General features: G+C 36.6%; 1 protein-coding gene across 1 annotated transcript; it reads left to right on the forward strand.

The window, feature by feature from the left end:
• The first annotated feature begins 2,462 nt into the window (after positions 1–2,462).
• On the forward strand, positions 2,463–6,004 carry LOC107583324 (B-cell scaffold protein with ankyrin repeats-like). The gene is made up of 6 exons (XM_016269501.1): positions 2,463–2,581; positions 4,653–4,716; positions 5,057–5,086; positions 5,449–5,528; positions 5,647–5,685; positions 5,921–6,004. Exons 1-5 carry the CDS (start codon positions 2,498–2,500, stop codon positions 5,677–5,679), a joined length of 291 nt encoding a protein of 96 aa, XP_016124987.1. The 5' UTR covers positions 2,463–2,497; the 3' UTR covers positions 5,680–5,685; positions 5,921–6,004.
• Positions 6,005–15,536: the final 9,532 nt, after the last annotated feature.

Consider the following 15,536-nt stretch of genomic DNA (forward strand, 5'->3'; position numbering starts at 1 on the left):
TAATAAACAAAACAACAACCAGTGTTCCGTCAGAAGGATTGCATACACAACCCAGCTGGACACACTCTTCCCAACCGGAGTTCTCATTCAAAAAGGTGACCAGGCAGCACCTTTTTTGACCATCTACTCACCAACATTTCCTACTCCAAAGGATCTCACACTTAGATGATGTTCACTGTCACGGCCAGCTCGTTCCCGACCGTCACATAAAGAGGTCCACACATACAAAACGAGTTGTTTGACATGCAAGATTATTTATTCAGTAGAAAATTATCTGTTACAAACACAGTGTCTTGGGATTTCAATAAAAAAAAGAATATCAGTCCAATGGGCAAGAAATGTTGATAAATAGTAACCAACAAGAAAACAAGTTGGGCGCAAGTGACTCCTCGGAAGAACTGGGTTCTCCCTTAGGAAGTACTGTTGGAGAGTTCAGCCAAACATTTATACTCTCCACCCATGATTTATCCAATTAACAGTGACGTAACATTCTGATGTTATCCTGCCACCATCAAGTAAAGAAGGAAAAGACGGGGTCATAACATTAGGGAAAAGCAGTATGTCATCCCAATTGTCAACACAATTGATGCATATTGAAAACTTAGTTTAGCGCTTGTTCCTTTGAACAGACTGGTAGCTTAACCCACTAGTGTTAGAAGACAATCAAAAGTGCATGTACAGTGCGTGCATAATTATTATGCATGTTCATATTCTGATCATATTTTTTTTCCAAGTACATTTTACAATTCCAAACCACATCAATGTTAATAACTACTATTAATTTAGTATTTAATCATTTATATGTGATATATAATTAAGGAATGCTGGAAATGAAAAATGTCTTATATTCAGGTGTGCATAATTATTAGGCAGGTTTTCTTTTACAGGTAAAATGGGATGGAAAGAAAATAGATTTAACTCAGATTGAAAAGTCAAAAATTATTAAATGCTCATGAGAAGGATGCAATACTAGAAATTGCTAAATTAAGGCGTGACCATTGGGCAGCAAAACACTTCACAAAACACAAAACATTTCAGCAGGGTCAGAGACAAAAACAGGCCAAGAAGAAAAGATGCATGTTAACTGCAAAAAACAATTTAGAATTAGGTGTGAAACCATCAGGAACCCTTTCAGTCTCCAGCGCCACCATTTTTCAGAACGGCAACGTACTTCTGGAGACTCCAGAAGTGCAAGGTGTCAGGTTCTTAGAGACTTTGCTATGACATTCTGAAATGTGACCCCCCCACTTAATGAGAATCATAAGCTTTATAGATGGACAGATTGTGATTGACTCTTGAAGGACCAGCATCACATCCTCTCGATTGAACTGGTGCTGGTCCCTTAGTTAAAGTCCCCGTTAAATCAAAATTTAAGTTTTTTGGGTGTTAGTATCAATATGTTAGTCTTAAGGTTATCTATAAAGCAGTGTGCTCCAAAACAGTGACAAAATTCGGATTTAGAAAATATAAGCATTCAAAGCTTGCACTTCGTCACTTCCGCCAAAATGGATCAACAAATTTTTTTGACGTCACCTCGTACTTCAGCTTCTCATCAAATCTTCTGACCAATCAAATGCTCTCTAGAATCCGAAGCACCCGCCCCCTACACTATAAATAGATGCTGAAGCTGCGGCTGAGATTGGTCAGTTGTTCACAGTGTACGGCGAATGGCACGTAGTGCACAATGTAGGCGATAGGGAAGGATTCAGACAGTGTAAATATGCTTTCAATTGGGGCAAATGAGGTCTGGTTTCACGTTGTGTCACGCAAACCACTTATTAGTCATTCATTCACTGTTCATTTTAAAACATGCATCTGATATTACAGCTGTATTATTCATAGGAGGTGGTCTTATCTGAAAAAGGATGCCTATTGCATGTTTACTTATAGGTAAAACATGTCAAAGCTGAGTTTTATAATGTTATTTGGTGTAATAACTGACACATTTGCCAAATTTGATTATTGTTTCATTTTCAGAAATCATGAGATTAATTATGATTATTTTATTGAGGCCTAATTTTTAAGAGTAAGAAATAACTAAATCTGTAGTTAATACATGAACACATGCCTCCACCTAGTGGACTCTCCAGGATAATGCAAACTAATTATCAGATGTGTGTGGTGTACTGCTGCAGTGTGGAAGCAATAACTGGAACTCGAATCATGATGTGCTGTATTTATGTGGATTTTTAGTTTTCCAGAAGAAAAAGTCGCAAGGAGATGCTGAAACATTGTACTCTTTTCCCACAAGACAGGGTGAGATTTGTCTGTCTGAAAATTTAATAGTTTTATATGCACTATGAAGTTATGAGTCTGATCTCATCTTTAAATAATAATAAAAAAAAAAGTTAAATCATACAGCTGACATTTTAACTGCTTTCTGGTCTCCATGGTGACAGCGAGGTCGAGGGACAGCATCTCAACCACTTATGACACCTTTGTGCCCAGTCAGCCACCAGGACTGGATGAGCTGATAAAACTTCAGCAAGAGGTGAAGATGGGCTCTCTGAGTATAGATGATGCTCTGGATCGATTCAACGACTGGCAGAGGCTTCAGAAAGGAATGGATAGCATCCAACAGGTAATGGACATGGTTAACCCTTTAGAATTCCTTTTAGTATGTTAATAGAATACTAATATAATACTTTTTACATTCTCACTAGTTTGTATATAATAACAATATTTTAACAAATGTAATTTCAATCACATATCAAACCTTGTATTGTGTTTCTGTGATGGAAATGACAATGTAAACATCTTTAAATAAAAATGGATAACGTTTTTGTCATTACAATAATAAGAATTATGAGAACAAAAAGGTGTGGATCGTTATTTTTGCAGCTGAACTATTGTATATGCATTTGTAGTAGTTTCCCTTTCAGACGCAAAATATATGGGAATTTACTAAGGTGGTTTACTAAAGTTTGTGGTAGTCAGTTTACTTGTATTTGCATCATTTAACTCTTCCCAAAAAATGTCTTAACCCGTTATGCGACGGTGTTAGTAGATTACCCACACCTTTATGATCAGCTCTGCTTGTATGCGACCCTACACTAATTTGCGCTGCTTTTAGTAGACTACGCTATTATGGAAATTACCCGGCTGCATCTGTATATTGTCAGTAGATCTCCCACAGAACTTCATCTGCACTTTTATGGGATTGCAGTCTCACAATAATTTGCCCTTTTTAGTAAATATGGGCCATAGTGTAAAGCACTGTGATTTCATAGGTGTATGAGACTGACAGATATTATTTATATATTGTGACAGATATTATTTATACATACAGTCTGTAACTAAGCAATATTTTTTATAATAAGCGAAAGGATTTGTTATATTATTATATTTGATATTATAATATGAAACAACATGTAAAATGCAGAAACAGAATGGTTTTCATTACTATTATGTCTCTGTCTGTCTGTTTGTTTGTTTTTTTTAGGTTTAGGTTTAAGGTTTAGGGTTAGTAGCTATTATTACCTAGTTATTGTAATTACAATAGTAAGAACATAGTACGTACATGCAGCTGTATTAAAGAAACTTTCAATCTTAATTACTGACTTAAGATTTGAAACCGTTTTGTTTTCTAAGTGAAATTTAGGGGAGCGCGGGGCACAAAGTAACGCGGGGTTAGTTGTAACCCACATGGTTTGAATATTTCCACACATGCTAGCATAACCACATTTACAGTATTTATTAGTTACCATATCAACATTATATATAAACAAAAAAAAAGTGTGCAAAAATTCTAAAATATTTTGAAGATATCAATGAACATTTATTTTAGCATAGCAAAATTTTAAATTCTGGCTTAAGTAAATTTGTCATCTCTGTTTTTATTAATCATTTAAAATAAAGTAATTTACACTATTTACTTTAATGCATTTTAATGAGAAACAACGAGAAACAGGTGAATAAAGACTGACAGTCAATGTTTAATGTTTAGAAATTATTATTTCAAGACATGTAAAGCATTTTGGCTCATTTATGTGGGCCATCCCAAGCATGGTTGCAATGTGTTCATTGTCAAACTCCAAAATCAGATTATTTTTTAATTCTTAAAAAATGCCATTATTTTATTTGAAAAAAAATATTATTTTATTTTATTAACAAAATATTTTAGTTTGTCTTGTATATTTTTTTCATTCGACCAGATAACATTTTAAGCTGTTATATGGTCATGTTACAACGTGCCCCTCAGATGTTACAATGTACCCCACCTATGGGGCATGTTGTCACATTTCACTTCCATTTTTTGAGGGTAAATAAAGAAAAACGTATAGACTGTAATCATGAAACAAAGTGACATATTTGTACTAGACAAGTGTAAAATTACTGTGGATAAAAAAATTATATTCTGAACCCCATGTGGATTTACACAAACTGAGAAAGTCAAAAAGTGTTACTTTGTGCCCCGCTCTCCCTTATATGATTACTAAACAGATAGGATAGAATTCTGAGTTAGCACCAGGACTGTGCTGTTTCTGTTTAAGAGGCAGTCGATCCCTATGCACATTTGAAAAAAAATTAGCTTTTAAACAGAATAGTTAATTATTTTTACCTTATACAACCAACAAATAAATGATTGATTCCTCATGACATGAAATCTAAAAAGTGCATATTAAAGCCTGTTTAAAAAAAATTTTCCCCAGGAGAAAATACAGCAGCTGAGGGCTAGTATCATCAGCAACAGAGAGGATGATGAAAGTGTCTATGGTAGGTTTATTCCTAGTATATAGTATATGTATGCAAATATTTCAAGTGTAAATAATAAAAAAAAAAACTTGGGTCCCATTTTTTTTTTTAGTCTGGTTGCACATGCATCAAAACACATTTTCTCAGAAAATAAAAGCTGCTTGTGTTGTTCATTTTGTACAATCACTTTGCACTCAGTCCCTATCAGTTGAGAAAACATCTCACAGATCAGCGATATTCCTTAATCCTTAATGTAAAGATTACAGTGAGAAAATGAGAAAGAGAAAAATAAAGTGACCTTGGGTGAGCTAGATGGAATGCAAGTGTATGTGAGCTAACAGGCATCTTTTCTCTCCATCAGATAAAATCAGCATCATTCATCACACACCAAGTAAGTAAGAAATGCCCTGCAATGAAAGTAAGAATTTTTTACTTGTTGCAGTTACATTTTCTCTATAGCTGTCTCCTCCTTTCCTTATATGTGGCAATGAAGCTTTTGTGTCTCAGGGAAACTGTTAGACCTGTTGGCTTATACACAAGGACTTTAGTCTCTTTGTCTGGAAAGCTGTGTAACATGGAAGACTTTGAGATACAATAGTACCTTCCATATGTCTATACCATCCTATGCTCCTATAGAGTGTTTTTGCAATTTATGAGATCACATCTAGAGTCAGCTACCAATCACTAAGCTCTGTCTACTCATAATAGCAGTGTCAAATAATTTAGTGAATTTTTTATTTATTTCTGTTGTAGCTGCATCTGCAAATGAGTGTCAAAGAGCGAGTCAGCAAGCGGACACTGAGTTCTACAGTAAACCTATAAAAGGACAGAATGTGAGTTTTCATTTTGCACATGCATTTGTCGTTTCTTAAGAATACTATAATACTTTGTTTCTAGCAAATGGTTTTACCCATTCAGTTGTTATATTTTTCATCCGTTCTTTTTTAATAGTCAAATTTCTTCAGGAAAGCAGACAAACAGTAAGAGAAGGTATTAACAAACAAACCATTTAATATTTACTTTAAAAATATATAATAATAATAATAATAATAATAATATGCAAAATGTGAATCATTAGCTCTTTTGTAAGTTTAATTCCTGAATAAAAGAAAAATAAATAAATTCATTCAAAACAATATGCATCTGTAATGCAGTTTCATACAAATTTCAAGTTTAACTGTGTGCTGCTGTGACCTCTATTGATTACATTTTCATCTTCTTTCAGTCATCCTGATTGTGGAAGCACTGATCTGTCAAAGAAATGCACTAAACAGGAACTGATACAATATAGTGCACATTAATATCAACAATTTCATGGCAATTCGTAACTATTTTACATGATAATTGCGGCTAATTTGTATGATTTTTGTATTATTCCGTTTGTACGCGTTCATATGATCTGCTGATGGTTTAGGTGTGAGGTTGGTGGTGGACCTTCATGGTTACTTTTTTCAAAAAAAAATCACATTGTATGAATTCATACGAAAGTGCCTAAAATAGTGAAGTTTTCTCATTACATCAGGTTTGTCAATATCCAGTGTCAGAGAAATAATAAATAATTATTCACTTTTATTCATATTCCACTAGGGTAATACTTTAGAATAGGGAATACTATTCACTATTAACTAGTTTATTATTAGCATACATATTGCTAACATATTGGCTGTTTATTAGTACTTACAAAGAACATATCAATTCATTATTTTGCATGACCATATTCTAGATCCCTTAACCCTACCCCATATCTAAACATTACTACCACAAACAACTACCTTACCTACTATCAATAAGCATCAAATTGGGAGTTTATTTAGAGAAAACTCTTAGCTAATAGTGAATATGTGTTCCCTAATCTAAAGTGTTACCCCCACTATTGATGATTTAATTCTCCCACTATTTCTTCTTTTTAACTGACTGCTCGAGATTGTGTTGTACATTGTTATACAGAGATCATTTTGTATCCTTCACTGCCATTATTTATCAAAAATCATTTAGACAATATATTGACAATTTCTTAAGTATGTTGGCAATAAATAAAATTCAACTTGAGATTCTACCATAATTTGATGAGAATGTCTTTCTAATGTTTTCTGATTAATGGTTTTAAATATATTTTAGTTACATTGCATGTTCTGATCTTGCTTTATTATTATTATTATTAAGCAAATTTACTGCAAGAAACCAGTAGAGCCCAGTGGGGAATCTAAAAACCTGCATGCATTTCTTAGAAAACCATGCCAGTCTTGGCTGTGGAATGTTCACAAGGGGGTGCTGTGCTACTAAGCATGGTAATCGGTTTTCTGACTCAGATCTCTCATGTTGTATTGATGGGCATTTTGATAGACAAATACAAAGCCACTGCACAACCCATTGTCCCTGTGGACCTCTCCGTACCATACGGATCACTGATTGTAAGTAAGGACACAAACAAATGTCTGGGAAAAAGCATCTACAGAAGAGTGAGGTCTTCCCACATGCTGCTTTGGTGTCAGGGGACATGGCTCTAATGTGGCTCTACGATTCGAGGCGAAACACCAAGAGCAGCGCTGCGCTCTGGTTGCCAACCCTAGCAGCTGGACACATTTGCATTATCAATCATGCTCTTTGTGAATAATATGTATTAAAGCCTTGCCACTCCACAGTGCTTAGATGAGCCAGTTTTGCCTCCAGAGATGATTCGGCTCCTACAGTCATGGTGGCATTTGTGTTGTGTGTTTGCCTGTCACCTGCTGCTCTGGGAAAGAGATGGGCTTTCTGATCCAGGGCTGGATTGAGTTTCAACATTCCCTCTTCAACTCTGAGAGCATTCTATGCAGGGTAAAATAAGCCCCACCAGCCTGTATGATGTTGTGTTATGTTAGATCTCGGGCAGTTCACTTGCAAGAGAATGATCAGTGAGCAGCATCTAATCACCAGTGTGCGTTGCCGAAATAAATATGATTATTGATGCCACTAGTCCTTGGCCTCCTATGGAAATTCACATCATGAGCTCTCTCAAACTTAAGCTGGAAGAGGGATGATAAACCCTATACAAAGGATTAAGTTTTCCCTAAAGTATAGCGCTTTATCAGGGGGAGTGAAGGGCAGGATTAGGATTCAAATGCACCAACAATGCTCTCATAATACCACAAACTGATAGAGATCAAACCCAGCTGAGGCTCACACTCAATGGCAAAGCCAATGAGAAACCCAGACTGGGGTTTCTCAGACCTCTGCCATTTATCAGCCATTTCCTTTTAAATTTTGTGATTTGATGTGATTAACTAACCTTACCAGATGTGTTCGGTAAAAAGCAACTCCTTAGAGTCAACGTACAATTGCAGCTCCTTAAGTTTTTCTCATAACAGATGCACTCAAGTCCACTAAAACACAATTGCACACAAAAAAGCACTTTAGTCCCTGTCCCTGTGATTAATATCCAGAATTATACACAGCTGCTTCCCCTTTGCAACCTAACAGAAATCACGCAATTTCACAGTCAGTGGTATTCTTTCATCCCATAATCCCCCTGCATGTGTACAGTATATGTGACCCTCCACAGACAAGGGCCAAGGCCGCTGTCTGGGCACCTCCAGTTTGTAAGAAGAGCTTTAATTTAGGGTTCCTGCCTGGGTAGAACCAAGCCATTGAATTGAGTCCACCACAGCTCCACATTCTGCCTTAATCTCCCCAGCACATCATAAGCATGTGCTGGGGAGATTAAACTCTAAAGCAAGTGTTTGACAGGATCTGTTATGCATTGATATGACTTGAAGGGAAATATATTTCCAGAGTTAAACAAATGAGTCACAAATGTGTAGTACACTATTGCTCACAGTCTTATTAGTGTAAATGGTACTCTCCATTAACATGTTGCTAATGGTTTGTCCTCTTATTGCTGAGTGTTTGTACTGCTAAGAACAATGCATGGAGTGATTGCTAATCAGCATACACAAGAGCCAGGTGTCCTCTGAGTGTGTTAGCAACAACTGCTCCTTAACAGATGTTTCACATGGAATTTCACTGAAGTACTGGCAGGAGAAAATAATCAAGTATGAGGCACTGATCTAACTTTTCACTTGTCATTCTAATGCAATGAATAAAACATACTTGATATTTCCAAACTCGCATAACGGGCAAGTTATAATAGGCAAGTTGTCAAGTGCCTGAGTTTTTTGTTATGTAAAAGACAAATAAACAAATCAGCATCAATCAAACACAAAGAAGAAGAAATCATATTCCTGTGTCTGTTATGTGTTTAGAGAGATATTGGGAAACCTGAATGTTCAAACTCAGCTGAGCACATCTGTCTCCCCTCTTTTAAGAATAATATTTGGCTAAAGAAGTAAAACAAGATAACCATCAGTTATAACTTCTGGAGACAGTAGATCATTGAACATCAGATCTATAGCAGATATTTATAAAGGTAGCAGTTTTAATTTGATTATGGACAATAGTACCACAATTCCATCTACTCATGCATACTCAACTTTGGTGTGATTTGACATAAGATTTCACATATTAAGAGTATCACAAAATTTGCAATCTGTAGGCCTTTCCTCATACTGTCTGATGCTGAAAGGCTTATTGACGCATATGTTACTTCCAAGATTGATTATTGTAATGCACTATTTGTTGGTCTACCTGTTAAATCTTTCAAATGGCTGCAATATATCCAGTATTAAGCAACACATGTTCTCACTTACACTCCATCTCGTCAGCATGTCACAGGCGTGAGGCGTTCTTTATAGTCTGCATTGGCTTCCTGTTCAGTTGTGTATTGATTTTAAAACTCTCACTTTAGCTTACAAAGCTGTGCATGTAATGGCCCCTTTTTATATCTGTGACTTAGTTACCCTTTACCTATCTTCTCGTTCTCTTTGTTTTGCTGATTCTTTTACTTTTTAGCAGCTCGTTTCTTGTTGATTAAAATCTTATGAGTGAGAAAGCTTTCTCTGTTGTTGCACCTAGGTTATGGAATGCACTTCCTTTTACAGTTAGAAATGTTCCCACGTTAGACCATTTTAAGTTGTTGTTAAAAACCCATCTTTTTAAAATCGCCTACATAGATTGAGATGATTCGCGTTTACACTTGGCATTAACATGCGATCACCGTGATCTGATCAAGCAGATCGGATCATCAGTCAACCAGGGGCTTGTACCATGATGGTGGCTGAACAAACTCGGGGTTACAGGATTAGTTTTGAGTTGACAAAATCAAACCAGTTCAATCCGGCTTTGTTGGTACCATGAAGCTCATCATCAACTTTCTCTGTCAACTCAGGCTTGATCCTGAGTTAATGGAGCACGTGCACATGAAAGAGTGACATCAGTGATGAACAGCCAATCAGATGCCTTGAAACTGTGATTCACTTCTTGAGAGTCAGTGCGATTCACTACCAAAGATTAAAATATTGAACAATATGAAGAATTTAAACACATTTACAAGATGAATCGATCTATCCATGAAAGAGGAAAACTTAAAGAAACCATCTTGCCTTATAAGTGCAAGTAAAAGTTGTAAAGTTAGTTCATAGAGTTGATAATATTTAAAGGTATAAAAACACTTAAAAATCTAAACTCATACGTAGTCATGTTTAAAGCTATTGATTCTAAAACATATTTATATTGCATATTATCTATATGTTTATATTAATTTAAAATAAAAACTTAATTCTTACTATTAAACTAAGCTAGCTTGTGTAATGGATTAAGGGTATAATAATTATATAAATCATATAAAATAATTATAAAAAAATAATCATCTCTAAATTCAGACAATTTTATCTTTAAAAATGTTTTGCTATGTAGTGTCCTTTAATTTGGAGTAAGAGAAACTGGGGCAGTGGCTTTATTGCGTCAGACATGTTTCACTTTGCTTGAAGCTGATTGGTCAAATTTCACTTTGAGATCTCTAAACCAGAACATAACCTGAACTAAACTGAAATTTACCTGGCTAGCCAGCTAATCTGGCTTCATGGTACAGGCCCCAGGACACGACACGTTTACACTTGGCAACATCAACATGACTTCTCTATCTGGATAAATGATCAGATCTGTATTTCCAGCGCAATATTTAAAGGTGGGATATGCATTTTTTCAAAGACACTTTAGAAAACTGAGTCGGGCCGAGTACCAAAACAAACTTGTAGCCAATCAGCAGTAAGGGGCGTGTCATGATGGTGAGGAGAGAGCGCTCAGTGCACAGGACGGACATCAGCCAAGCCGAGCGACGACAGAAAGATAGAGATAGCGGATAAAAACAAAAGAAGAAAACGTCTGCAGAACAAAAGAAGGCTTAACGATAAAGCAAGAAGTAGGACCCGTGTAAATATCGGATCAGCTTTCCAGAACTCAAGGAGCGGGAAGGCCTGCGATTGGACACTGAGGTTGCTTTGTTTCTTCTCGATAGGTGAGTAACATTGGTTTTGCTTTGTTTCACAGAACTAATATATGCTGGTTTTTGCTTGAATATGCTCGAGTGTCATAATCGTTGCCTGGGTTGCGTACGTATGGGGCGGAGCTATCAAAATAGGGGCGAGACCCTTTTGGGGTAGGGCCGTGTTTGTTTTGGTGATTTTAAATATCAACATTGGCTACCAGAAATCACTTACCCCACCTTTAAATACTGCAGAGGATGGCTCAAGAGCAAAGTTGACCTGAAGTGGTGGGGGTTTTTTTTAAACTATTTTCAGTCATGGGACATTTTACAAATCGAAATAAATGTACGAGTCTCACTAGCGCTCTGTTCTTCTGACAGAGAGGGGGCGGGGTTTTGCGTGAAGTCGACCTGCGAATGCAGACACGATGGCTGGATTGCGTTTACATTGCACTGAGATCCAATCATAATGCGTCCTCAACTACCTCTGGAGCAGGACACGCTGATCGGATAACATTCCGATCAGAAGCGCGTTTACACTCGTCTTTTCAAAGTGTATGTGGACAACATCCGGATAGAGGTCACATGTTAATGCCAAGTGTAAGCGCAGCCTATGTTTAAATTTACAGACTAAAACAGCAGGAAAGTAGTTGCAAAAAGTCTGTTGTGATTTAATCCCGTTTCCCTGGGTGCTCCAGCAGGGCTTTTAATCTCTGCCTGTGCTTCCTTTTGTTAACCTGTTGCAGTCACAGCAGAAGTAGGGACTGTCTTTCAGTAAGTCTCTATCAAGCCCTTACTAAAATGTCATCACCCCCCGGCGGAATGTTTCAATCATCCACATCCTCTCTCACCCTGGTTCTGGTGTTTTGGTGCTCCTTTCCAGACCTACCCCATTCCCTGAAGGGCAAAACAACATCTGGTGCAAGGGCAAAGGTACACAGGACAGCGCAGCTCCTGCTGACCCCTTGTCTGTCTGATCAGGGGCCAAAAGAGACCCCTGGAGTGTGGCTGTACCCTTGAGTCTGTGACTGAAAGCCCCTGTGCTGGAGCTTTGGGTAGATTAGCAGCACTGTTCCCCACTGAAGAGCTTTTGTGCAGCAGCACCCAGGCGAGGCCAAGCTGTCCAGGGCCACAGGGATGCACTAATTCCACCGCAGGTCAACGGCTCTGCATTTTCAAGCAGCTCCTGAAAGGTCACTTCCGCTGAGGCGGAGCTAGAAGACTAGGTGATTTGTGTCCCATATAACAAAGTTGGCTCACAGATTGAATCAAAGGCTAAGATGATATGAAAAGGAATTGCTAAAGCTTTATCTTTTATTTGCTCTATACTTCTGAGAGAAAGACATATTTTTGACCTATTTAGGATTACACTTTTTTTTTTCATTAGTAAAATTTTATAATAATAATAATAATTTAAAAAACAATCAAACAAATCAATAAACTTTTTGTTTGGAAAAAAGCAACTTTGCTACCTCAATATGTTGCCTCAGATATGATGGGGAACTGTTGAAGACAGTTATGAAAATTATAACAGAAGCTGAAATGTGTATGCTTGATACGCAAAAGCAAGCATCAATAGTTTTCACACATCAAGCACACGCTTGAGTTTCCATTTATCAAATTTAATGTGCGTAAGATGGAAGAAAATAAACTGCAAAAATGTAATAAGTACTTTTAAGTTAAGTTAAAATACAATTTTAAGGACTAAATAATACAGAATACAAAATAAAGATTTTTTTCTTCAGAAATGCAGTCAAGTAAAAGGACAAGTAGTCAGTGTAAACTGTACTTCAATAATACATCAATCCCTTATAGTAATACTTAAGTGCAATAATCAAGTAAAATTAATTAGTAAAATTAAGTATTTTACACCTCTGCATGTGATTTAAATCCATGTTCAGCTCCATATGATTTAACTGATATCTATATCATTTCTATGTGATAATTATTAAATCTAATATATGATTAAAATGATGAGTGGGCGACATTTTGCTTGACTCCAAAAGTGTTTAGTATGAATTTGGTAAACCCGATTCTTAACATGTTTGAATTTGAGTTAAAGAATCCTGTTCTATGAGTAACATAAAAAATATCTATAGTTGCAACACGACCACCACAAACATTCAGACAGGACTTGTGCTTATAACAGTAGCCTGGTGAAGACTCATTTAGACCAATATAGTAATTTGTTTTAAGCCAGGTTCCAGTAAGGCAGTGTACATCAGAACTATTGTCTGTGATCATCTTCTGTACAATAACCGCCTTGTGTGTGAGTGATCTAATGTTTAAGGGCTCAAGCTTTAAAATTTGTTTTGACAATTGATTGATTTGATTTTGGTGCATAGCTTTGTGGAGATGTTGTCTGACAGGAGGTCTGCTCCGGGGTGCAGGCCATTAGCACAGAAAAACCTAGATCTAAGAAAAGACAAAAACGGACTGGGACAAAAATTCAGGCCAGGAAATCTCACACTAATCCAGGGCATCTCATACATCCATAACAAATTCTGAAACATGGACAACCCTATTTTTTGTAGGGCCATCACATAAAAAAGGTTTAAATCTTTAGGCTGGGGCTGTGCAAAATAATTAAAAGTTATCTCCTAAACTGCACCTTCACTTCCATGTTCCTTATCAGTTTCTTTGTTTTGCCCTGATGTCTCTCACATTTAATACTCAAGATTGAACAAAACTATACTTTCTAAATTGCCTAAATGTCAAAATTAGTACAATAATAACTACATCATTACAATGTCATTATACAAAATTCCTAATAGTGAACAGGAGTCATATTTTTCCTTTACAAAAATTAACCATTCTGTATTTGCTATGAGCAGATAAATGTCATGATGGTGAGGAGAGAGCGCTCAGTGCACAGGACGGACATCAGCCGAGCCGAGCGACGACAGAAAGATAGAGATGACGGATAAAAACAAAAGAAGGAAACGTCTACAGAACAAAAAAAGGCTTATGCTAAAGCAAGAAGTAAGACCCGTGTAAATATCGGATCAGTTTTCCAGAACTCAAGGAGAAGGCCTGCGATCGGACACCGAGGTTGCTTTGTTTCTTCTCGATAGGTGAGTAACATTGGTTTTGCTTTGTTTCACAGAACTAATATGCTATTTAATGAGCACATTATGACCCAAGCTAATAGCCGAGAACTACAAATATGACCAGCTTCACCCAAAGCGGGGAAGAATGGCAATTAAAACCCCTTAGCTGTCACCCCCCATTTTCAGCATGGAGACACAAATGACATACCCAAAATAAAAAGGTTGCTGCTCATCAGTCATTGTTACTAGATACATAATCAACATATGTTCACAAAGCTGACACTTCAAAGTTTACTGTTCAGGAATCAGAATTACTCGGATTGTTATGATAATAAAGATATATAAGCTCAAACATGAAAACAAAAATTAAAAAATTAAAAAACATATTTTTTAAATGTATAAAAAATATGTTGCTGTAGGATATGATTTTAGAAACACAGTGAAGATAAAGCCACAAGTCTACTCATGCTTCATTTGAAATTTCAGAACAAAATCTCCAAAACTGTGAATTTTATGAAACATTTTCTAAGACCATGTCATATGTGTGTTTTTAGAGAAGGCTAATACAATTGATTTATGACCCCTGTAAGCTCTCCTGTAAGCTGTCTCGGCAAACTGCTCCATTCATGATTCTATTGTTGTCACCCGACGAACCTTTCACACCTCCGCCAGGTATGAGACATTATCCTCATTATTCGTTTATCATTATTCTTTTGTTTTATTCAGCCATTTGTAGCCTTTATTCTGGCATTATAAGTTTACCAAGCCACATCGCTTCAATCCCAGTATACATTTACCGGCCTATTATCAAAAGTTTTTCTATAAAAATACAACAAAACATTTTCTTAAGACCTTGCGTGAATTATTATGACAAAATGCATTATGAAGAAGAGCTGCACCTGTTCTGCAGCTGCATTAGAGCTAACATTAGTATCAAGCTACATAAGACAATTTATGAGATTATTAGTACATTTTTACTCAAAACTCACTTTAAACCACCACCGAGTGCTTGTAATAACTTCCTTTTGCAATCTCATGTGGAATTTGGTCATTTACTGTTGTAAAAATATGCTATTTATAGCCTTTTATATCGCTGCACAAATTAGCATTTCAGATGTACACATTCATTATTATGAAAATACCCCAAATCTCAAGAAAATCACATACAAACCATATACTTGTCACATAGCAAGGCCAGACACAACAGGTAAGTGTAAAACAGGATGGTTTATTGACTGGGTAAGGGGATGACTGGAATAGATGAGTTTAAGGCAGGTGAATGTCAACACAGTGAATGGTTCCACGGTGCTTATCTGAGTTTTGATGGAGAGGATTGTATGCCGGTTACGTTGGAGATCGTGGAGCCGTTTCCAAGGAGTCGTTGGAGGATCGTGGGAGGAACAGCAGGTAATTCGCTCTAGGAGAATTTGGCA

The sequence above is a fragment of the Sinocyclocheilus grahami genome, unplaced genomic scaffold (assembly GCF_001515645.1).
Source record: "Sinocyclocheilus grahami isolate Dianchi unplaced genomic scaffold, SAMN03320097.WGS_v1.1 scaffold52.1, whole genome shotgun sequence".
Taxonomy (NCBI): domain Eukaryota; kingdom Metazoa; phylum Chordata; class Actinopteri; order Cypriniformes; family Cyprinidae; genus Sinocyclocheilus; species Sinocyclocheilus grahami.